The 23,752-nt window shown below is 48.9% G+C and overlaps 4 protein-coding genes across 9 annotated transcripts; 2 read left to right on the plus strand and 2 right to left on the minus strand.

Moving 5' to 3' along the window:
* Window positions 1–1,001: 1,001 nt before the first annotated feature.
* Window positions 1,002–8,798, plus strand: CENATAC (centrosomal AT-AC splicing factor). 2 transcript variants are annotated; one of them, XM_040258189.1, is made up of 11 exons: window positions 1,002–1,173; window positions 1,304–1,467; window positions 1,913–2,011; window positions 4,473–4,539; window positions 4,615–4,677; window positions 4,985–5,049; window positions 5,205–5,310; window positions 6,374–6,404; window positions 8,191–8,280; window positions 8,358–8,490; window positions 8,578–8,798. In XM_040258189.1, exons 1-11 carry the CDS (start codon window positions 1,054–1,056, stop codon window positions 8,651–8,653), a joined length of 1,014 nt encoding a protein of 337 aa, XP_040114123.1. In that variant the 5' UTR covers window positions 1,002–1,053; the 3' UTR covers window positions 8,654–8,798. The 2 variants fall into 2 exon arrangements, with proteins under 2 accessions (XP_040114123.1, XP_040114121.1); XM_040258187.1 differs by having other exon boundaries at window positions 1,003–1,173; window positions 8,358–8,798.
* Window positions 8,785–11,020, minus strand: RPS25 (ribosomal protein S25). Its single transcript, XM_040258225.1, has 5 exons — window positions 10,593–11,020; window positions 10,260–10,355; window positions 9,590–9,773; window positions 8,939–9,037; window positions 8,785–8,811 (listed from the first exon to the last, which is right to left on the minus strand). Exons 1-4 carry the CDS (start codon window positions 10,593–10,595, stop codon window positions 8,943–8,945), a joined length of 378 nt encoding a protein of 125 aa, XP_040114159.1. The 5' UTR covers window positions 10,596–11,020; the 3' UTR covers window positions 8,785–8,811; window positions 8,939–8,942.
* Window positions 10,707–14,410, plus strand: TRAPPC4 (trafficking protein particle complex subunit 4). 2 transcript variants are annotated; one of them, XM_040258198.1, is made up of 5 exons: window positions 10,707–11,271; window positions 11,457–11,631; window positions 12,941–13,044; window positions 13,662–13,788; window positions 14,065–14,410. In XM_040258198.1, the coding sequence occupies exons 1-5, from the start codon at window positions 11,097–11,099 to the stop codon at window positions 14,141–14,143; spliced, it is 660 nt and encodes a 219-aa protein (XP_040114132.1). In that variant the 5' UTR covers window positions 10,707–11,096; the 3' UTR covers window positions 14,144–14,410. The 2 variants fall into 2 exon arrangements, with proteins under 2 accessions (XP_040114132.1, XP_040114134.1); XM_040258200.1 differs by lacking the exons at window positions 10,707–11,271; window positions 12,941–13,044 and having other exon boundaries at window positions 11,496–11,631.
* A 670-nt stretch (window positions 14,411–15,080) lies between these two features.
* On the minus strand, window positions 15,081–21,647 carry SLC37A4 (solute carrier family 37 member 4). 4 transcript variants are annotated; one of them, XM_040258178.1, is made up of 10 exons: window positions 21,561–21,647; window positions 20,045–20,385; window positions 19,011–19,243; window positions 18,458–18,701; window positions 17,551–17,709; window positions 17,218–17,303; window positions 16,628–16,741; window positions 16,377–16,442; window positions 15,879–16,017; window positions 15,081–15,768 (listed from the first exon to the last, which is right to left on the minus strand). In XM_040258178.1, the coding sequence occupies exons 2-10, from the start codon at window positions 20,190–20,192 to the stop codon at window positions 15,602–15,604; spliced, it is 1,356 nt and encodes a 451-aa protein (XP_040114112.1). In that variant the 5' UTR covers window positions 20,193–20,385; window positions 21,561–21,647; the 3' UTR covers window positions 15,081–15,601. The 4 variants fall into 4 exon arrangements, with proteins under 4 accessions (XP_040114112.1, XP_040114114.1, XP_040114116.1 ...); XM_040258180.1 differs by lacking the exon at window positions 21,561–21,647 and adding an exon at window positions 20,464–20,545; XM_040258182.1 differs by lacking the exon at window positions 16,377–16,442.
* Between the last annotated feature and the right edge of the window lie 2,105 nt (window positions 21,648–23,752).

The raw sequence follows: 23,752 nt of genomic DNA on the forward strand, positions 1-23,752 counted from the left end.
TTCAACCTATGAGTTCTTAAGGGAGCTAGACAGACAGGAAGGCTGTTGACTCTAGGAGAAGTGAGTGGCTTGTAAAGAATAAAGTTCCACTAGTTTAGCATGTTTATAGATTAAAGATGTCAGCAATGATTCTGAACCCCTTATAGCTTTCCCTTTACAGCTTTACAGGGGCAGCGTTCAGATCGCCCCTGTGGCAGCATGGGTGTGAGTGACTAGGTCTTAGATTAGGCCATCCACCTGTGCTCCCAAGAGGTCACTGGTGACTCAGAGGGTAAAGAATCCGCCGGCAATGAGGAAGACCCGGGTTCAACCCCTGTGTCAGGAAGATACCCTGGAGAAGGGAATGGTAACCCACGCCAGTATTCTTGCCTGGGAAATTCCATGGACAGAGGAGCCTGGTGGGCTACAGTCCTTGGGATCACAAGAGTCGGACACGACTGAAGCGACTTCAGCATGCATGCACAGAGTTACTGTGATCACAGAGTACGTGTCAACTTCTGTACATATACTGAGCACCCTATAAACACGAGTTACGATTTGTTACATTGTACGGGGCTTCCCTGGTGGTTCAGAGGTTAAAGCATCTGCCTGCAATGTCGGAGACCTGGGTTCGATCCCTGGATCGGGAAGATCCGCTGGAGAAGGAAATGGCAACCCACTCCAGTATTCTTGCCTGGAGAATCCCATGGACCGAGGAACTTGGTGGGCTACAGTCCACGGGTCGCAAAGAGTCGGACACGACTGAGCGACTTCACTTTCACTTACGGGTCCTTGTCAGTGTTCCCGATACGTGTGCGGTCTCCCTTAACTATTGTGGACGCTCTTTCCTTTCACCTTTCCCAGCCAGACAGCATTTGGCGATGCTGGTGACTGGTTGGGCTTGCGCACAGGGAGGAACCGGGAGAAAAACGTGCGCAGCCGCGAAAGGACTTGCAGTGGCGCCTACCAGCCGCTGGGGGCCGCGGGGCTCCGGAGTTCTCCCGCCCCCAGAGGTCAGAGGTCACGGGGCCGCGAAGGAGAAGCTTTGAGTCGCGGCTTCCCAGTCCTGGGCAGATGGCGCCGGCGCAGCGTTGTCCTCTTTGCCGCCAGACTTTCTTCTGCGGTCGCGGGCACGTCTACAGTCGCAAGCACCAGCGGCAGCTGAAGGTGGCTTTGGAGCGGCTCCTGCCGCAGGTACGGACGGGAGGCTGGAGGGGACCATGGACGGCCTGGGGCGGGGCTGTGAAGGCCCGAGAGGGTGGGATCCGCGGATCCCGCCGGGGTCCTACTTAGCCTGCCCGCCTTGGCATCCTCTCCGCCGCAGGTGGAGGCCGCCCGCAAGGCCGTCCGCGCCGCTCAGGTGGAGCGTTACGTGCCCGAGCACGAGCGATGGTGCTGGTGCCTGTGCTGCGGCTGTGAGGTGCGGAAACACCTGAGCCACGGAAACCTGACCGTTCTGCACGGGGGGCTGCTGGAGCATCTGGCCAGGTGAGCGCCGGGCCCGGAACCGCTTACAGCGGTAGTTGTATGATACAGCGGTTGTATAATAGGTTTATATTAATCTATAAATGAATGGAGGGAGGGTTTAGGGTGGGTGAGAGGAAGAACGTTTTTGTGATTTGATCAGATTGGATGATTCCGTCGTCTTGTAGGCATGGCCAACCCTGAGGGGTAGTGGCCTTATGGTCCCAGTGGTCCCAGTGCTGGAGGTGGCCTTGATTGGACAACTGGCTCAAGCAAGTTTCCTTCTCATCACTTCCTCTCAGATTGTCACATTTTTATTGGAAGGGGGAAACTGGAGATCTTGAGGAAACTACTGTTAGTATTCTCTCAGCCTTGCCCAGAGACCCAGGTGTCAGTTTGCATTGTTTATCAAATGCCATGTAATATTCTGTAACCTATCATTGAGATTACTTGTCCTTTCCATTCTCAGTCCAGAGCACAAGAAAGCAACCAACAAATTCTGGTGGGAAAACAAGGCTGAGTTCCAGATGAAAGAGAAGTTTTTGATCTCCCCCCAGGACTTTGCACGGTAAGTCATGCCTTCACATGATGAGGTGGCAGAGTGTAGATCCTTTGCATCTGTGTCTGGAGCTTCCTCTACTAATTGGATGGTTTAGAAAGGACTTCATTAGTGACCATTGTCTTTGTAGCACTCATTATTCTAGGCACCATGTTGAACAAAAATGAAATATGACAGAGTCCTTGAAAGGTTTATAATCTAGTTGGGGGTGGGGTGGGATTTACAATGTATTTAGCAAATAGAGAAGTGTATAATAAAAGGTGACCATAGTCAACTATTTAAATATGTGACAGACTACTAAGTTTCTTTAGCAATAAAAGATGCTTTTTATAGAGTGTAAAAAACTGATGCTCACCCCGTACCCACTTTTAATAGTTTTAACTGGCCTTGGAGGGCCCCAACTACCTGGAGTGCAGGAAGCTTGGTAGCACAGAGGGAGTGAGTTGTGACTGCCTTAGAAAGAGGACTCAGGCAGCCTCACATCACCACTTTTATTGGGACTGTATTGAGGTTATGGAGAGTGGAACCCAAGGGGATCCCAAAGCCAAAGTTAAGAAAATACATAGTGTTTATCATTCCTTTCTACTCAGTGTGGAGAATAATGAGGAATTAAGAAGGACTTCCCTGGTGGCTCAGACAGTAAAAGCGTCTGTCTACAATGCAGGAGACCTGGGTTCAGTCCCTGGGTTGGGAAGATCCCCGGGAGAAGGAAATGGCAATCCACTCCAGTACTATTGCTTGGAAAATCCCGTGGACAGAGGAGCCTGGTAGGCTACAGTCCATGGGGTCGCAAAGAGTCGGACAGGACTGAGTGACTTCACCTTCGACTTAACCTTCAAGTACTTAAATCCCATCACCTTGTCTTCCCGGTTCAGACCGGGAGGAGATGAGAAACTGAGGCCAGGGACGTCCCTGGAAGACTTTTTAAAAAGTGGTCCACATCAAAAATTTTTTTAAATTAGAAAAAGAAACAGGCCACTTACTTGTCACAGCCTGACCCAGCTCTATAGAATTTTTGGTGGATGAATAAAGGGTAGTTAGCAGAAAGGTTATAATTAAGAATTATACGGATGGACTCTCTAAACTTTTTATTTAAATATAGTTTTGATTTTTAAACTTTATAATTTCAAGCTCACACAAGACAAGGCCAGGCCAGGCTTGACTGATTTGACCCGTAAAGATACAAATGAGCCACTTTTAGATTCAGGCAGCTTATTACTTACATAGGCAGTGAAAAGAGTAAGCCCAAAGTGCCAGCTTCCCAGGTTGTCCCACACACCAAAAAGAACCATAGTGATACAAATAGGGCTGGGTAACTGTAGCATGAACTGTGGGATACTGTTGTTGGGGAGCCAAGACTAGGCTGAAGCCACAGGCTTTATATCTGCAGCTCTAATCTGAGAACAGAAAGCCCCCTACCCCATCAGAACTGGGAGTTAATGAAAAACTTTCGTAACGACCTCCCGTGAGAGATAAGGAGACAAATGGGAGATGGCCTCCTAGCAGTTCCTTTCAGACCTCCTGTCCTCTTGTGTTCTGGGAGGATCATGCAGACCTTCTGCCAAGACTTTGATAAGTTGCAGTTCAAGGCTTTGCCTGTCAGGACTGCCAGGGCACCATGGTAGAGCCATTCCCCTATATAATGTTTTACATATTAAAATTAGGCAAAGACAAATTATCATATAACTATTAAATTGATAACAGTGACAAAAGAGTAAGAATTTAACATCTTTAAAAAAAATTTTTTTTTTGGTTGCTCTGGGTATTGGTTGCTCTGTGTGCTCTTTCTCTAGTTGTGGAGAGTGGGGGGCTACTCCCTAGTTGCAGCTTATAGACTCCACAGTGCTGGTTCAGTAGTTGTGGGGCACGAGTTGGCTTGCATCATATGGGATCTTCCAGGACCAGGGATTGAACTGGTGTCTCCTGCATTACAAGATGGATTCTTAACCACTGGACCACCAGGGAAGCCCAGAATTCAAGTAACATTTGAAAACAAAAATCTGTACACCCTTCTAAGGACTAAAGAACTGCAAAGAAATCTTGAGCTTTGCTTAGTAGTCTCATTGATAGTAGTACTGATATTATTCAGATACCTTTGTGTATATTGTAGAATAAAAACTACTGCAAATATATTGTCCCAGATATGGGACAATTTGGACATCAGAAAGGGTAATTGATTTTTTAAGTATGGTGATGGTTTTATAGGCTGTTCCTTTTCCCAGGAAATGCATACTGAAAAATTTAGAATTAGTCTCATGTTCTTGGGAGAAAGGAAAAGAGAACTGGAGCCAGTATGGCAGAGTTAACAGTGAATCTGGGTGAGAGGTACATGGGTGTTCATTGTACTACTGAGATTTGGTTTCTGGGAGCCTCACACTATTCAGAATCTAGAGAAAAATTATCTACTGAGGATCTTTTCACAACTGGCAGGGACTGGGATTCTGGGGTGACTTGCCCCTTTCCTTTTTAGATTCAAGAAATCCATGGTGAAAAGTCTGGATTCCTATGAGGAAAAAGAGGATGAAGTGATTAAAGAGGTGAGTTAAAGGAAAGGCCTCTAAAGGACCCAGCCCCACCTTCTGGTACCTGTCTAAGTCACCCCTCTCCCACAGATGGCAGCTCAGATCCGAGAGGTGGAGCAAAGCCGGCAGGAGATGGTTCGGTCTGTCTTAGAGGTTGGTTTCCCTCGGAGGAGCCAGAGCAGTATCCAAATCCACTGATTCCTGGTTCTCCCTTCACCTACCAGCTCTTCTGATGAAAAATTAATGGACTCCATCAGCTTGTCTTGAATTCCCTTCCCTGCCCACCAGGGGGCAGGCCTTATCAGTGGAGAAAATATGGGCAGGGCTGGGAGGGAGGGAGGTTGCCAGATGGGGCAGTATCCTCAATTTGTCAATTTGTTTACTTCTGGAGGTGGGAAGCATGGCCTAGGCAAATTCTTAAGCATTCTAGACACATTTATTTTTCCTGAATCAAACTCAGCCTCAGACAGTGCCAGACCCAGAAGAGGGCTCTTCAGCACCTGGAAGCTGGAATGGGACAAACAGGTAAAAGACTGTTAGGAAACCTCTTACTGGACATTCTGATTATCTCTTAGAACGTTCTGTAGCTTTGATTAGGACATGGAAACAAATCTCATTCTTGCTGTCCTCATGGCTAAAGGACCTTGTCTGCCAGCCTGGCTCCTGTTTGTCTTTTTCAGCCAAGTAGCCTCCACCTCACAGCAGCCCTCATACTTGGACCTGCCACCAGCCCCTGAGCTTGACTGGATGGAGACAGGACAGCCTCTGACATTCATTGGCCATCAGGTACAATGGGAAATGGCTAGTGCCCCCTCGGTTCCCACGACACCCATCTCCCCTGGCTTTTCTGTGTATTCTGGCCTTTCCTGTGTTTGCAGGCTTTTCCCTCTGGCTGCCCTGTTCCACAGTATCATGTACTCATTCCTCAGCCTCCATGGTGTCCACACTACCCCGTCACATAGGAGCGCCAACTCCTACATCATCCCATGCAGAGTCCAGTTCCAGCCCAACAGAGGGACACTTACAGATATCCCATAGGCACCTAACCCCTACACTCCTCTTTCTAGTAACTGTAGACAGACTATCACCTCCTTTTTTTCATCTCTCACATTCCCTCAATGAGTATGCCCACCTCTTTTTTTTCATCTCTCACATTTGCTCAGTATGCCTTGTTTCCTGAATTTGGCCTCTATTTCACCTTGGGACAGTCTCTACTCCTCCTGCAATCTTGTGCCAAATATGAGAAAATAACCTCATCACCTGCTATCTTACATCCTATCCTCCAGCCTCCTGCTATGCTCTTTAGTTTTGAACATGTAATTGCTTTTTTAATTGAAGGATGATTGCTTTATAATATTGTTGGTTCCTGCCATACATTGTGAATCAGCCATAACTATGTCCCCTCCCTTTTAACTTCCCTCCCACCGTCTTAAATAACATGTCTTCCTTCCCTCCTCTACTTACCCTTACCTTCCCCTTCAGCTGTCACTTTTTCATGGAAAACTTATAAATGTATGCCATATCATGTAAAAACCTGTGAATGTAATTTGTGTAATTCATACTTAGTTCTCTTACCCAGTAATATGTATGCTCTGTGAGGAAGGGGTTTTGTTTACCTACCATGTAGTAGGCACTTTATTTTTGGACATCTCCAGCCTGAGCCCTTGAGTCTGGTGGGGACAAGACTCTCGATGATTTACTACGATCTGTGAGATTTAACATAAACCCAGTGCAGCGTTAGCAATATGGCAGTGGTTCCATCCACCTCCTGTACAATTTTTTCCTCTAGGCTGAGTATCCTTATCATCTCTTGGCTTTCTTATAATTTTCCGCCCATTTTCCACTACAGGATACACCAGGAATTGGTAACATACACTCAGGTAAGGCCCATGGCAATGTTTCTCAAACTGTAAGAGGTTTTTCTTTTTGAGTTGTAGGTCTTTCACTGGTAGGAGGGTACCCAACATGCATGTCAAATGCATCAAACTCAGAAAAATAACAGACATACGTTTAGCTGCTTACCAGATTTTTTTTTTCACTTTCATATCTAAGGTGTTTTAAAGTTAGTAAATGTTGGGACGTAATTCTTTTTGTTCAACGTCTATTTTTAAAAAAAATACTACTTAATATTTTTATATTAAAGAGAAACAAGAACTATAAGGATAATTCTTTTATAGCAAGAATACATGCAGTTGTGGAGAAGGAAATAAAAATAAGGGTATCAACTAAATAGGGTCCTACTACATAGCACAGGGAACTGTATTTAATATCTAAAATTACTTGCAGTTGAGGATCAGAGTCTCTGTACCTTACATAATGCCCACCATAGCATTAGACCTGCCACGGCCAGATAACCTCTTTGTGTTTCGACTAAGGGGAAAAAATATTCTGCTTGAAAAATGGAACACCGCAAAACTTTAGCTTAATAAACATGTTTTTCAAAAAAAGAAAAGCATCTGATGAAGAACTTGTATCTTCAATATATGAAGACCTCTCAAAACTCAATAGGCTTCCCAGGTGGCACTAGTGGTAAAGAACCTGTGTGCCAGTGCAGGAGATTTAAGAGATGGGTTTGATCCCTGGGTTGGGAAGGTCCCCTACAAGGGTCATGGCAGCTCACTCCAGTATGCTTGCCTGGAAAACCTCATGGACAGAGGAGCCCAGTGAGCTACAGTCCAGAGTCAGACACAACTCAAGCAACTTAAGCATAGCACAAAACTCAATAAAGGCATATAAAAAGTTGGTCATCAAAATAGCTAAAACTATGGATTTATCTGATGCTTCAGTGGTTAAGGCTTTGCATTCAATGCACAGGGTGTGGGTTTGATCCCTGGACAGGGAACGAGTTGACCATGTCACACAGCAAAAAAAAAAAAAAAGCATGTATGCAGAACTCTTCGGAGAAGGCAATGGCACCCCCACTCCAGTACTCTTGCCTGGAAAATCCCATGGACGGAGGAGCCTGGTAGGCTGCAGTCCATGGGGTCGCTGAGGGACAGACACAACTGACTTCACTCACTTTTCACTTTCATGCACTGGAGAAGGAAATAGCAACCCACTCCAGTGTTCTTGCCTGGAGAATCCCAAGGATGGGGGAGCCTGGTGGGCTGCCATCTATGGGGTCGCACAGAGTCGGACACGACTGAAGCGACTTAGCAGCAGCAGCAGCAGAACTCTTCTAGACTGCTGATGAAAATGCAAAATGGCATAACTACTTGGGAAGAGTTTAGCAGTTTCTTTAAAAGTTGAAAAAAATCGAAACCTGCCCCAACAAATCTGAACAATTCAAAGAATACTCCACAAGGAAGGAATGACTGATACCTGTTAACTCACAATCTCAGAATAACTCTGCTAAAAGGTAGACAAGAGTACATATTATATTCCATTTATGCAAAATTATAGAAGAGGCAAACTAACCTATAGCAACAGAACACACATCAGTGGTTGCCTGGGCCTGGGAAAGGGGTATAAAGGAGGTGTGCTAAAAAATAGTTTCAAGGGGCACAAGGATACACGGTGTAATTTTACCCCAAACATCAAACTGTACCCTTTAAATGTGTGCAGTTTGTTGTTATGTCATGCCTCCAATAAGCTTAAGCCCCTCTAATTCCCATGGTCCAGAACTCAAGTGTTTTCATTTCTTCTTAAAGGGTCTTCCTTTTCCAGGTGCCACACCCCCCTGGATGGTCCAAGATGAGGACTGTAGTTCTGGGAACCAACAAATAGGACCCTCCTATGAAGAGTTTCTTAAAGAAAGTAAGTTAATACAGGAATGGTGACGGAGGTTTCCTACTCTGTAACTCTTCCTACTCAAATAAAACTGCTCATTGTAGAGGAAAAACAGAAACTGAAGAAACTCCCACCAGACAGAGTTGGGGCCAACTTTGACCACAGCTCCAGCACCAGTGCCGGCTGGCTGCCCTCTTTTGGACGGGTCTGGAATAATGGACGCCGCTGGCAATCCAGGTACCAGCCCAGAGTCAGGACCTCAACCTGCTCCCCTCCCCGTGGAGATCGCACTCTTTGTGCTGCTAAGCTTTCGTTTCTTTTCAGGCATCAATTCAAAACGGAAGCTGCAGCAAGAAACAAACAGCAGTCACATAAAGGAAAAACACTAACGGCTTTCTGATGTACTTCCAACCACCATAAGGCTCAAAGCCAAGGCAACAAATCTGTTATAAGCTATTACCCTGTAACTGCCTTTCTTAGGAACCAGATAGGAACCAGACAAACCCACTTATTTGATTTAATAAAGTTTTATTTTTCAAAATGTACAGCTGGTGGGACCTGTTTAAAAAAAGAAAAAAAAAATCAGAACTATAGACCCTTGTGAAGGGGGTGTGTACTTCGTATAGGAGCCCCAGGTTCACGAATCTTCACCAGCTCACCTGTTCATGCATCTTCACCAGCTCACCTGTTCATGCATCTTCACCAGCAGCTGGGGCATCTCCACCCTTGGTGTTTCTGGTGTAAATCACTTGAGCTCTGTGCTTTGAAACCAGTTTAATAAGTCCTAGGAAGAGAGGATAAAATTTTCACACAATAGTACTATAAAAACTCAACAAACTAGAAATACTTAATTTAAACATGACTTTAGGAGACATGCCTACATTTCTTGATACTCACCCCTTAAAAAGAAGGAAGTACTTTAAGGGGTGAGTAACGTACTCTTGGGATGGCTACCCTCACAACACTTTACTGTAATCTGAAAATCACTGTTTCCACTGTTAGGCACTACCAATAGCCTAGATCACATGCTAGAATTGTATTGCTAACCTCCACCTGAAGTGAAGTCGCCCAGTTGTGTCCGCCTCTCTGCAACCCCATGGACTGTAGCCTACCAGGGTCCTCTGTCCATAGGATTTTCCAGGCAATAGTACTGGAGTGGATTGCCATTTCCTTCCCCAGGGCAGGGATCAAACCCAGGTCTCCCGCATTGCAGACAGACGCTTTACCATCTGTGCCCCCAGAGAAGTCCACCTACTACACTTAAAATGGCTAACATGGTCAGCCCAAACTAAGGTGCAAAAAGCATACAAACCAGTACCACACACCATCCTCTCACCTTTACTAAGGAGTTCCTGAAGGGCTGCTCTGGCCAGGGAACCACGAATCTTCAGTCTCTCAGAGACCACAGCTGGAGTTATAAGCTTATAGTTGGGAACTTCTTTACAGAGCTTGTCATATGTTGCTTTGTCAAACAAGACTAGGTTATTGAGCTTGTCCCGAACTTTGCCTTTGGACCACTTCTGCTCAACAACAAAAGAAAAAAAAAAAAAATCAGTGTCTCAAAGAATTGTTACATGGTTGCAGAGCTATGTAAGAGTGGGTCCCTCCCTTGGGCTGCAGAAACCTATAAAATTCAGAACCTGCAAACACTCAGCAAATTAAGGTTGAAATAATTATAGAGCCAAGTTCAAAGTAAAAGACTTTGGTTACTGCTGAAGGTATTGGAGACACTACTTTGGGGGGAAAACAAACTATCTTTGAGGCTTTCGGATATTGGCTGAGCCCCACTAGCCCAATTAAAGTAGCTCAGTACACACTTTTTCATTTCCGAGTAGCGTATACACCCCTGTTCTTTATATGAGTCAAAACCAAAACAGTGATGTGAGCATAAACTCTTAATAACCTGACTCTAAACCCCACAACCTTACAAGCCATTTGCTACAGTATAGGGAAATGAGACTAGACGTCCCCAACATCCCTCACCGTTTGAGGGGCTATACTCCTACCTTCTTTTTGGCCTTGCCCCCAGATTTGTTCACTGGATCTTTGTCTTTCTTGGCCGATTTTCCGGCATCTTTCTTCTTCTTGTCGTCCTTGGGCGGCTGTAGGAGAAAAGCCAGAATGCGGCCAGGTCACAAGGCAGCCCTCGACGCTCCCGCTACTGCTTTGCCCCCAACCCTGCCCAGACTCCACTACCGGAGCACATGGGGCAAGCTACAGCTCTCCCATCTCCACACGTGGCCCGGCAGTTATGTGAGCGCTCCTCTGATGCTGCCCCAAACGCGCGCCGGCACCGCCCGCTCCCAGAACCACGCCAGCTTCCCCTACACCAGGCTCACCATAGCGAAGCCCGGAGAGCAGCTGCAACCTCTGCCGCCTCGCTAAGATGTCGGACAAAAAGGAAATGCGCCCCGCGAGCAAGCCCAGAAACCTCCGGCCGCAGCGATTGCTTCCGGGACAAGGGGCGGAGCCGCGCGGAGGAAGTCAGGAGGCGCCGGTCGGGCTCAGGTCCGGAACTGGCTCCCGGAAGCAGGGTCCCCTTCCGCAACGTCACGCTCTCGGCGTTATCTCTGGCTTTTCGATTTTGCGGCCAGTTGAGAGGCAGTCACGTTTTACACTTTCCTGGCGCTAAGATCCGGTAAAAAGGAAAGGGGAACAATTTTATAGGTCCCGGCAACTAAAGTCCCTGTCTTAGTGACACCCAGGCGTACTCCAAGTGCGCAAGCGCCTCAGCGGGAAGGGAAGCGAAGCCTGGAGCCCCGAGGGCGGGTCCCGTGCTGCGCTTCCGGGGCGGGGCCGGGAGGAAGACGCCGTATCCTAGTCCGGCAGCCTCGGCGGCAGCTATGGCGATTTTCAGTGTTTATGTGGTGAACAAAGCTGGCGGCCTCATTTACCAGTTGGACAGCTACGCCCCACGGGCCGAGGCTGAGAAAACGTTCAGTTACCCGTTGGATTTGCTGCTTAAGCTGCACGACGAGCGTGTGCTGGTAGCTTTCGGCCAGCGAGACGGCATCCGGGGTAGGTTAGGCTCGGTCCCGGGGCGCGAGGGGAGGTGGGTGGGATGGGGAGGCGGGGCCAGGTGCTGCCTTGGTGGGCTGCTGTCTCTGGGCCGGGGGACGGATGAAGTTGGGGGCCAGGTCATTTGTACCGTTGGCGGGATCCGCAGTCTGAGCCTTGGTTGACGGTTAGCTTCGCCATTGCAGTGGGCCACGCAGTGCTGGCTATCAATGGTGTGGACGTGAATGGCAAGTATACGGCCGATGGGAAAGAGGTGCTCGAGTACCTGGGCAACCCTGCTAACTACCCTGTGTCCATTCGATTCGGCCGGCCTCGCCTCACCTCCAATGAGAAGCTCATGCTGGCCTCGATGTTCCACTCGTAAGTCCCACAACTCTTCCTAGATTCTGTCCGTCTACTCTTGGCTCATAGGCTGACTGGATTAGTGTAGTTCTGTGCTCAGAGACTTGCTGACTGGCGGTGCTTACCTTTCTCTAAAAAAGTAACATAGTCCCTCAGCTGTGTCCCACTCTTTGTGACCCCCCCCACCCGCCATGGACTGTAGCCCACCAGACTCCTCTGTCCGTGGAGTTCTCCAGACAAGAATATTGGAATGGGTAGCCATTCTCTTCTCCAGAGGATGTTCCCCACCCAGGGATGGAACCTGGGTCTCCTACATTGCAAAGGGATTCTTTACCATTTATTTGAGCCACCAGGGACGCCCCATCTACATAAATCCATTCCATAATTGTGGGAGATTTTATTCCTTGGCTAAACCTTTGCTTGTTTTTCTCTTTGAGCTTGAGTAATAGAAGAAAATTCCTATTTATGACCAGGGTCAGAGCAATCCTTATTAATTGGCTAGGTGAGGGGAGTCCATCTGGTCATACCAAGAGTGATCTGAACATAACTATAATTTTTCTTTAAATTTTCTTAGGGCCAGCCAGTTAGAGCATTTGAGGGAAGAAATCCACCAAGGTAACCCAGAACTACTAGACATAGGTAATCAGTCACAAACCCAACAATTGGATTGAACTAGCATAGGATCATGCCTGTGATAGAAAAACATGTGATTTGTTTGCCAAGGTTCACAGAGTCAAGAAAATATTATAAATGATTGTACAAGTCATGTCAAGGATTTTGAGCAAGTTGTCCACCTCCAATGTCTTCTATTCTTGCTGTGAGTGTAGGGTCCCATCAGCCTTCTCTGCCTCCTCCTAAATCGTCAGTTCTGTGTCATGTAAAGAATTGATCCAGTATGACTAGGCTTTAGGTAATGCTGGCAGTGGTGTGATTTTATTTGCCTAAGTCACCTTCTCCTTTCTGAGTTTTAATGTGTTCATCTTTAAAGTAAGGTGATTAAATGATATTTAAGATCCTCTCCTGCTGTCAGTTGGATTATAAGATGGGTTGGATATGCATCCCCAGCTGGTGGGTAAACATGGCCCGTAATCCCAGAGTGTTAATTTTACCCAAAGTTTTCAATGTACTGTGTTTTGTAGCAAAGTGTGAATGTAAAATATATGCAGAATTCAAATGGATTCTTACGAAATTTTGATACTGCTGCTTCTATTTCAAGCTGTAATTTAAGTGTTCAGAAGATAAGGGTCACCTTGGTGGAAAAGTTTGAGAAGCACTCCTCCCTTATAGCAATGAGGTGCATTCCCAACTTTGCCTTTCTTGCAAATAGGCTTTTCGCAATCGGCTCCCAGCTGTCTCCTGAACAGGGCAGCTCAGGCATTGAGATGCTGGAGACAGATACATTCAAACTGCACTGCTTCCAGACACTGACAGGTACGCGCTTCCAGACAGGCCAAAGGCATGCGATGGGTCTGGTTGGAGTAAGGCATTGACCAAAGTTGGCTCTGGTAAGCAAGGGGGTGGTGGTTAACCTTTTCTGGGACAAGTGCACAGTTATTTGTTTTGTGAATCTAAAGCCAATATTTAATCTCGACGCCAGTTTTGTCCATGCTCAGCCGTCGTCATCCTGTGCGCAGATAAACTCACCTTAGTGTTCTCTCATGTTGCACACATTTTGGAAGGTGTAAGTGTTGTTCCAAAATGAAACTGGAATGCCAGTTGAAAATGGCCTTTGGATCCTGAGTGGCATGTCCTCACTTCGTGAAGGCAGAGCACTGAAAACTGCCTGAGTTTGTTCCCTGCCTGGCACTTTCTGCTGAGGGGCACCCAGGCCAGAGCTAGAACCCAAAGCCTAGTCACTCAGTCAGCTGGGTGGTGCTATAAAGTCATCTCACTTTTCTGCTCTCACCTGTAGATTCAAAGTCTTGCTTTTCATGCTTTATGAGGCAATAAGGATAAAGTAAAAATGAGCATATAAAGTGCTGTACAAACAGGACAATATTATTTGCTGATTCTCTACCCTTTGGTAATCATTCCTGGTCCCTCTCCAGGGATAAAGTTTGTGGTGCTGGCGGATCCTAGGCAGGCTGGGATAGATTCTCTTCTCCGAAAAATTTATGAGATTTATTCAGATTTTGCCCTGAAGAATCCATTTTACTCCCTGGAAATGCCCATCAGGTAAGCGGTCCCAGTCTGTAGATTCTGGTCAAGCCTCCTTGTTTCCTCTCCCTGTATTTTCTTCCCCAATGTCATTTTGAAGTGGAATAGAATTATTTAAAAATAAAACAAAAGTAACTAGCCTTTCACTTATTTATTCTTTGAGAAAGCAAGGAGTTTCCTTGAGGTTCATGGCCTTCAAGCAGAGTTTCCACTGGCTCTGCCTGTGTACTCACAGTGGGGAGAGAGCTAGGCCTAACACTTTGTCCTTACTTGTGCCTCCTGGGCCTGGCCTAGGTGTGAACTGTTTGACCAGAACCTGAAGTTAGCCCTGGAGGTGGCAGAGAAGGCTGGAACCTTTGGACCTGGGTCTTAGGCTGAACCTGCAGTGGACCCCACCAAATTCTTAAAGAGATCCTACAGCAGGAATCCTGCGGTTTCCACTTTGATGGAGATCCCGGCAGCATTGTTATTGCACTTGAAAATGGGAGGATGCTGAGCCTGATGACATGTTCTGATCCCGAGCCTTAATACCAGTCTCTCTTTCCTCCTATATCTATCATGGTCCTACTTCCCAACTCTATACAAATTATTTATAGGAGGTGGGCCCATAAATGTTGTAATAAACATTCCTTTGAGTTCAGTGTTTGCTATCCTAATTGATGGTTTGGGGGAGAAAGCCTCAGAAGGGGAAACAGGAATGATAAGGGAATTCAAGGAAGCTGAGATAGTGTGTTCCAGTAGAAAACAAAACAAATATATATTCATTAAGTGAATGAATGAACATGGGACTTTGAAGCAGGAGTCTTGGATTGCCACTGACTTCCTGGGTGGTGTAGTGATGATGATAATGAAAACAATGATGGAACATTTATCAAGGGCTCACAGCCAGGTTTTACTGCTTTATCTCACTTCATCCTCTCCCTTAGCTCAGGATGTTCATCCTGTTTGTGTTACAGATGAGATTTAGCAAAGTACAAACTCTGCTTTGAAGTCTCAAAGCTAGTTACCAGCAGACCTTGAACCTAGACTTTCTGACTATACTGTTGCCTTCTTCCAGCAAGTTATTTAAACTGCCTCACACACAGTAGCGTCATCTCTAAAATGTTCATTGAATTCTGCAGTATGAAGTTGAAGGCAGAAGAGGCAGGAGCTTAAAGGAGTTTATTTACCCTTCAGCTTTCCCATTCCAGGGGAAGGAAGTCTCTCTTGGGGTAGAGAATGCAGGTATTAAGGGAGTATTTCCCAAAGGAAAGCTATCTCTGGCTTGTATTACACCTTTTGAAAGAATGATTCACTGACAAGGTTAGTATCAAATCTAGTTTTAATTCTCTATAACAAATCTTTCTACCCTCCCACCTATTGTACCCTTTGTATTGGTGAGAGTGACCCTTTGGCCCTGGAGTCCAAGGTATTGGCAGGAGCAGTTGCCCCCCATGCTGAGGCCTTCTGGCAGAAGTCTTGGGCTGTGGCTGCCCAGCCGCCGCAGGCAGGAGATGCCTCACCTCAGGTGAGGAGGGTGAGATGGAGACAGGATGGTGTTCAGGAGAGGGAAAAGGGTATAGGAGACACCCTAAGTGCAGGGGCTTCCTATTTGAAGGCAGGAAATAGGAGCTAATGGAGTCCAAGAACAAAGGTCCTTTAAATAGAGATGAGATGAGCTGGGACCTCATTAACTACTGATAACTTCTAGTGCCACGTAGATAAGGAAAAAGGAGCAGAAAGGGAAAGTCAAAGGTGTTAGTCAAGACGGCCCCCTCCCTCCTTTTCCTCCCTACCCCCACGGAGGGGAAAGGCCCCAGGTAGGACAGGATGCTCCGAGCCTGCGCTGCCTTCACTCAGCCTTCTTGGGCACTCGGCCCATCTTGGTACGGATGTTTCGTAGAAGGAAGAAGGCACCTGTGCTGGCCGCACAGATCACCTCAGCCACCCAGAAGGCTGTGCTCCAACTGTAATGTTTGGCAATGGTGCTGAAGGGTAACCCAGCCAGAAAGCCGCCCACTGTCAGGGAGGAGGAGAAGAGCCCGTGTCACTGTGAGGCTGGAGCCAGAGAGACTTAATCCAGCCCCTCGCTGGCCTGAGTGCAAGGCATCAGTGGGGGTATCACTTACCATTGGCCATGAGTCCCACAATGGCATGGGAGGTGCCACACAAGTTGGGAGGGGCGCACTCATTGGCTATAACTCCAAACAAGGCAATGGGACCATAAGAGGAGAAACCAAACACAGCTCCCAACACCAGGATCCAGAGCTGTAAGGGCAGTGCAGGGTGGCAGTTAGAGTCTGAGAAAGACTGCTACCTACCTGCCCCTGCCACGGGAGAGAGTGCTTGGCCCCAGGAACAAACAGTTGTAACAAGGAGAGAGAGGCTCCCACACACAGACCACTTCCCAGTACAACTGACTACAGGACTGGAGGAGCAGGGGCCACCCTGAACCAACATGGGGGCCTGTGTGGGTAGGTGAGGGAGGTACAGAAGCCATCCCTCTTGAGTTAGATGCTGTCCCCTCTCAAGATTTGTGCAAGCCAGATTGGCTAGGGACGAGGCAGAACGAGGTAGGATAAAGGTGAGACACACCAAGAGGAAAACCAGAGATAAAGATGGAGCACCTCGTTCTCTGTAAAGCCTGTGAGCTCAGCGAGAGGGTGAAGAGCCGGAGTCCAGAAAGCAATATCCTAGAGGAGCACAGAGAGGAGAAGAAACCAGGCCCAGAGTCAAGGAGGGGCACCAGAGCACAGAAGAGGGGAACTGAGGTATGAACAGCTGAAAAGGACAGTCCGAGAAAGGCCAGGGAGAGGGAGACAGTGGCCCTTGCTTTCTCATCCTTGTCCCTGCTGTGAGCCAGGCCCTCTTTATTTACCTTGGGGGAGTCACTGGTCACAGTGGCCCGGAAGAGGTACATGGACGCCGTCATGCCAGCCATCATGAACAGCAGCAGGCCATGGCGGGGATTCCCGTAGATGGACAGCCCTGCCTGTGGGCACAGTCCTGGCAGCATCAGGCCCCAGGAGCAGCAGAGAACCCCCACCCCTGGACTCTGACACAGCAAGCCTCTGCTGACTGGTCTTTGGCAATCCCACTGCAGTTCTTGGCCCAGGGCAGCTCTGGGAGGCCCTGGGACCTGCTTAGTATGTTCTGAGGCCAAACTCCACAACATCCCTTCCTCCACCTGGGGCAGGCTCGAGGACATGGGCTGGCAGGCTGCACCCAGTTTTCCTGGGGCTGTGGAGAAGCTAAGTGGAGAGAAATGCTGGCTTTCCTTGACATCAGTTAGCTTCATCTCCACATTCTTAACGAAGACAAAATATCCTGGAAACATTCCCACCTCAGCCAGCCTAAACCAGCACATGCCAAGCTGCATGTGCCCCAGGGCTCCCACTTCTGGTGGCCCAGTCATGCTGGGAAGATTTCAAGGGACCCTCCTCCTTCCTGTCCCTTCTGCCCACTCACCTTGGCCATGGCCCGGTCTGACAGGTAGCCAGCGGCGATGCTGCCTACAAGGCCCCCAACCTCCAGGGCACTCATGTAGGAGCTACCTGCAGTGAGGAGTTGCAGTGGGAAGAGGGAAAGGAAGGGTGTAAGGGTGTTAACACCTTGGGGTTTTCCCAGACTGGCTTAAAGCCAGAGAGGCACAGGGTCCCCAAGAGTGACTGACTACAGCTGCCTGAGTAGTCTCAGGCCTCAGGAAAGAGGAGGGGGGATAAAGGGAACTGGGCTTGAATTTCCCATCCGCTGCATTGGCTCCTGCTCCCTAGGCCTGCCCCATCCCAACACTCATCTCACCCACGAGGGCAGACTGTCCTCTCTCCTGGATGAGAAAGAACTGGCCCCAGTCAGTACAGCACGTCTTTACTCCAAACACCACAAGGTAGCCGGTGGAGAGCACCCACAGGTAAGGGGTCAGCAGCAGCTCCTGTAAGGTACTCTCCTCCTTCGAGGAGCCTGGGGGTGGGAGGAGGCCAGGCCTCAGACTCTGCTCCAGCTGCCCTGCCCACCTCAAGCCCCCACCACTCATTAACTAGCCACAGGGACAGAGTCCATCCACATAGACAAGGATCAGCACAAAGGTACCCCCTCACCTACTGTTCTGCCCTCTCCCCTCCACTGCAAGTCTCAACCAATGAACGAGAACGTGAGAACCAGTGAGGATGGAGGAGGTACCCAAGACACTTAAGCTTAGGATGCTGTCCACACAAAGAACAGGCTTTGTTATAAGGAAGGACCAGGCTATAACATGAGTCATAGCATTTGTTGGCTCTGCCACTTGGCTGGTACTGCTGTCTCTCAGGATAGAGTTTTACTCCCCAGTACTCCTGCCTGGAAAATCTCATGGACGGAGGAGCCTGGTGCGCTGCAGTCCATGGGGTCACTAAGCATTGGACATGACTGAGCGACTTCACTTTCACTTTTCACTTTCATGTATTGGAGAAGGAAATGGCAACCCACTCCAGTGTTCTTGCCTGGAGAATCCCAGGGAAGGCGGAGCCTGGTGGGCTGCATAGTCCAGTCTATGGGGTCACATAGAGTCGGATATGACTGAAGCAACTTAGCAGCAGCAGCACCCACTCCATCACCATCCCTCCCCTGACATCCATTGGCTAGCACAGGGCCAAGCATACAGCCATCTTCAGTGAGAGTCTGCCAGGTGAATGATAAAGGTTCCCAGAGGTTGGCTTCGGTGGGTACTCACCCTTCTTGCCCTTGGAGGGGGTGGGGTCCAGGTTTTGGAGGCCAACATCAGCAGGTTCATTGCGGATGAGCAGGAGACAGAGGAAAGAGACGGCTACACACAGTGCCCCAGACAGGGCCAGCGCGGTGCGCCAGCTGTAACTCCGGGCAAGGATGGTTGCCAGGATGGGGCCCAGCCCTCCAGCCAGGTTCATGCTGGTTGATAGGATGGCCCACCAAGTGCCAAACTGAGATGGCTCAAACCACTGTGGGGCAGAGAGGAACAGAGTAGGTGCCCAGACCTCAGTCCATTCGGAAGGTGGGGTCAGGTGGGACAGACCCAGGAGCTCACGTTACAGGAAGGAGGGAGAGGGCACTTCTATTGGCAAGGCCAGTTCCCTCATCTGCCACCTGATCCCACCATGTTCGGCCTCCTAAAATATCTTGACAAGCAACAGGAGCTGGGCTGAAACTCCTGAAGAACCTGCTCTGGGGTGGAGGTGCCGGCGCGCCCATGTGGTCTTTAGGTGTCCTCTCTGCCAATCTGAACCAGCTCCTTGGAAGCAGACACTCACCTTCCGCAGGACCTTGCCACATGGGGGCCAGCCCAGCCCCTGTGCCAGGCCATTGAGGAACCAGAGAGCAGCAAAGACAGGCACTGTGGAGCTCCAGGAAAAGACTACGTTGACCAGGCCAACCAGGAGGAGCCCAGAAGAGAAGAGCCAGCGAGCACTCATCTGGTCAGAAAGCACCCCGCTCACAAACTTGCTGATGGCGTAGGCAGCGGACTGGCTGCTGGTGATGAGCCCTGCAGAGGAGGAGAGCAGGGAGCAGGACACCTGGGGGGTTAGGGATGGGGCAAAGGCACAGGAGGGTGGAGGACGTCATGGGGTCAGGTGTGCAGAGGTGCCTGGCAGGGTGTGACAGGTTCCTTCTAAGAGGAAGGATTCCTGACATTCATTCATGGTGCCAGGCTGTCTCTCCATTAGCATTAGCCCCAGGCTGACCCATGACTTTTCAGTCTCTTGGAGAGTTCTAGCAGCAGCTGTCAGGGAGCAGGACAGCCCTTCTCCCTGTGATTCTCATATACCTGATTTCCCCCTCAGGGCCTCTGGCAGTTCTGATGCCCCATCTCTGAACAGGGGGCAAAGGCTTAGAATTGCAGTCGAGGACCTTATTCCTCCTGAAGGGATAGCCTGCTAGACCACATAGAGTCACTGTGCCAGCTCCCTGGTTCCCAGTGCTCACAGCGTCAGCAGGCAGCACTCACCCTGTGGTCTAAGCCTGCACCAACAGAGATGCAGAAACTGCTCAGAATCCCCCTAACACACACTGTCTCTGGGACACCTGTTGGTCACAGGCACACATGCACACACACATGAGAAACGCAGCCGTCAGACATGCATAGACCATACCCACTGTCCTTTACCTGTGCCCACTGACATGGATCTCAGAGCTTCCTCATCCTGCACATGCACTGCCCCTTGGGCTCAGCTGTGCAGACAATCCACACACATTCCGTGCCTATACCCACACACTGCACAGACACTCAGCTTGTCCTGCTGGTCCTGTGTTCCTGAGCCCACCACCCTGCCCTTCCAGGACTCACCCAAGTCATCTTTGTCCAGAGGGATCTCCTCCACCAACGATGGCATGACAAAGGAGAAGGTCTTGCGGTTGTAGTAGTACAGGCTGTAGCCTCCAAACATGGCCGAGAAGATCACGGTTCGGTAATAGCCGTATCCTCGGGCTGCCATGGTGGCAAGGCGCAGGCCCTACTGGCTGGGACACAAAGTCTCTGACCACGGCTGGGGCTGGCGGGCTCTCAGTGCCAAGTCTGCTGAGTTAGGCTTTTTCTGCTCCCTCCTCCACCCAGCCTCCCCGGCTCCCTTTATAGCCTCCTTCTGGACAATCATTAAGCCTGGGGCGGCTCCTAGGGAACCCGGTGTCCTGAGGGAGAAAAGAAAATAGGTTACTGACGCCCAAGCTGTGGGGGCTGGAGGGGGTTCGGGAGGGAAGGTTCCTGACCTGGGCCAGCACCAGGTGTCCCCAGGATTTCTTTCACGGCGCTTCCGCCTCCGCGAGCCTATGAGACCAGCGGTGATTAAAGACTTAGCCTAATTACTTTTGTCTCCTTGCGCCCAGGGGAGGCAGGGGTGGGATGATCCAGCCGGCTTCCTCAGCTACTTAGCTCATTCATTCAGGGAAAGTTTATTGAGGTTGCGAGGCACTGCACTAGGTGCTGGGTTAGTTTCTACACATACACATTCAATCAGACACGAACTCCAAACAACCTGTCTTCCAAGTCTTCCAGAGCTGACTTCCAAACCCTTTACTCCCGATGCTTCTTGGCACACGGTGGGGTGTAACTGTTTATTGATAGTTGCAGAACTGTAAGCAAGGGGAGGCAGGAGAAACTCCCCAGCTCTAGACACAGTGTCACATCGAAAGCCCCGCCAGGGGCTGAGGTCTGATCGCCTTTACCCTTGACGTCAGTATGGGCTCCGGTCTGGCAGGCTGGGGCTTCAGGGACCGTGACCAGACAGCCCGTGGGCGGGAAGGTGCAGCGGCGGACTCCCGGCGCAGTGCCCAAGCGCCCCGCTTCCCAGGGCCCCGGCAATACGTCCTCGGCTTTTCGGCTCGGTGGGGAAAGCGACCGGAGCAGAAGGCGTGGGCGCAAGCGCAGCAGTTGGCCGCTCGGAGGCCCCAGAGACCCCTCGCTTCGGCGGCCGAGTGGCTCCGCCTGACCGGGTGGAACCGAATGGTAAGAAGGGGAAGGAGGGAGCGAGGCGGGGTGCTCTCGGCACCTGCCCAGCCCCGTGTCCTCAAGCTACTCAGGACACCCGACTCCGGCTGGGAATGGACGAGGGCCCGAGTGCAGGGGCTGGAGTGGTGCGGAGACCCCAAGACTCGTGTAACACAAAGGAGCCGGCGCGGACTGGTCCCAGACAGCGCTTTGGCGGCCCCTCGACCCAGCGAGTGCCCCCACCCCTGAACCGGCAGCCGCAGAAACAGCTCCGGGTCGGGTAGAAAGCTGGGCCTCCGACAAAAGGGCCGCAACACCTGAGACTCGCGCTCCAGTGCCGCCCTCAGGAGACGCCCCTCCCCCGCACACCGCCCCCTACCTGAACAGAGGTGGGAGCCGGAGTAGCAAGGGGCGGGGCCGGCCGGGCCTGTCGGGCGCATGCGCCCGCGCCCTGAATGGGGCGGGGCCTCCGCTTGCGACTTGCAGTCCTGAGAGTCGATCCTGCTCTAAAGGTTTAGGTTTAATCTTGCGGGTCACCCTGGTCCTCGGATGAGGACAGCGCCGCTTAGGGGCTGGAGTCATATGTTCCCTTCTTAACTGATTGGCTTCGAGAAACCATTTTTTAGTAAGTGCCTCCGGCTACCAGTCACTGTTCTCACAGTCTGGGAGATGTCTTGTGTTTTCTGTAAGAAATTAGTGCAGGCCTCAGTAAGCACAATTTGAAGATATATCTTGTGGTCAGACTGTTGGGGACATAGTTAAAATAGCTGGAGTGTTTAAAGTGTGGACCCTGAGTAAAGCTTAAATTCGAATTCCAGACCCACTACTTGGATCAGCGTGTCCCTGGGTAATTAATAATCTGTATGAGCCCCAGTTTCTTACCAAGCTCATAGGGTGATTGTGAGGGTTGAACAGATTTAGAGCTCCGAAAATTTAGATAATTGCTTTCACCGAGTATATAAAAGAATTGCTGAAATTATTTTAAGTGCTTCAAAGTTGAGAGTAAAGCTGTGTTGTTTTGTTTTTTAATCAATTATCTATTTTTTGGCTGCTCTGGGTCTTCAGTTGCTGTGTGGGCTTTCTCTAGTTGTGTTTTGTTTTGTTTTTTAATCAACTATCTATTTTTTGGCTGCTCTGGGTCTTCAGTTGCTGTGTGGGCTTTCTCTCATTTTGGTGTGCCTGCTTCTCATTGCGGTGGCTTTGCTTGTTGCTAAGCATGGGCTCTAGGGTGCATGGATTCAGTAGTTGTGGTGCACATAGGTTACTCCATGACATGTGGGATTCTCCTGGACCAGGGGTCGAATCCTTGTCCCCTGCACTGGCAGGTGGATTCTTTACCACTGGACCAAGAGTAAAGCTCTTTTAGAGTGATGTTAAAAACACAGCAGCAGGTCCAAAATTGAGTTGCTTAGCTAAGCCCCACATCACCAAAGGGAGACTTCATTACAGTTTTGCCTCTCCCAGAAATGGAATCTTAAATAAGTTAATCAGGAGTTGCCTGATCAGTACTAGTTATGTCATCTACCTGATAGATCCTCTACCATTCCCTAAAGGAAAGTAACCTGGTAATAACCAATCTGCTTTTTGCCTAGTTTAATTTCTTGTTCCTTCTACCTATAAAAGCCTTTCATTTTTTACAGCTCCTCAGAGTGCCTTTCTAAGTGCTAGATTGGATGTGTCCTGATTTATAAATTGCTGAATGAAGTCAATAAGATCTTTAGAATTTACTCAGTTGAATTTTGTTTTTTAACAGCAGAAAAATGATCAGGAAAGGGAGGAGGTGGAGGAGAGGCAAGATAAGATAGGACAATTGGTGGCTGAACTTGATTAATTGAACAGATATCTACTGAGCCAGAGCCTAGTGTCTATCAGGCACTGTGCTTTCATGAGGTAGAGCCCAGGGCCAGGAAAACAATTCTCTCCAAAACCAAGCCATATCAGAATTCATACTTCACCTAGCAGACAGGGAGCCATTGTTCCCCCCTCACTTACTGTTAAAGTATAAAATACAAAAGGTATGAAAACAAACAAAAAAAAGTGCAAATCTTAAGTGTACAAGTCAATGTTTTGTTTTTTAAAAAATACGTTAATGCCCTTATAACTACTGCTTAGATTAAGTTAACTTTCCTATCACTTTATTTTGGAAATGTTCAAACCAATAGAAAAATTGCAAGAATACTCTTCACCTCTCAAATCTTACATTTTTTGCTATGTTTTGAAAATCTCTGTATAACTATACATGTGTTTGTTGTTGAATTATTTGAAAGTTAGTTGAAGGCATTGTGAACCTTCACCCCTCTATATTTTAGCCTGTATTGCCCTAAGAACAAGGGCATTCTCCTATATAACTAACTACAGTTCTCACATTCAAAAAAAAAGTTTTTGTTAATATATAGTCCATATTTAAATGTCTCCAATTTTTGCAAAGATGTCTTTTAGAGCTTTTTTAAAATCCAGAATCCAATCAAGGATTATATGTTGCATGTCAGTCAGTCAGTTCAGTCACTCAGTCATGTCTGACTCTTTTCAACTCTATGGACTGGAGCATGCCAGGCCTCCCTGTCCATCACC

The sequence above is a fragment of the Oryx dammah genome, unplaced genomic scaffold, assembly GCF_014754425.2.
Source record: "Oryx dammah isolate SB20612 unplaced genomic scaffold, SCBI_Odam_1.1 HiC_scaffold_17, whole genome shotgun sequence".
Taxonomy (NCBI): Eukaryota; Metazoa; Chordata; class Mammalia; order Artiodactyla; family Bovidae; genus Oryx; species Oryx dammah.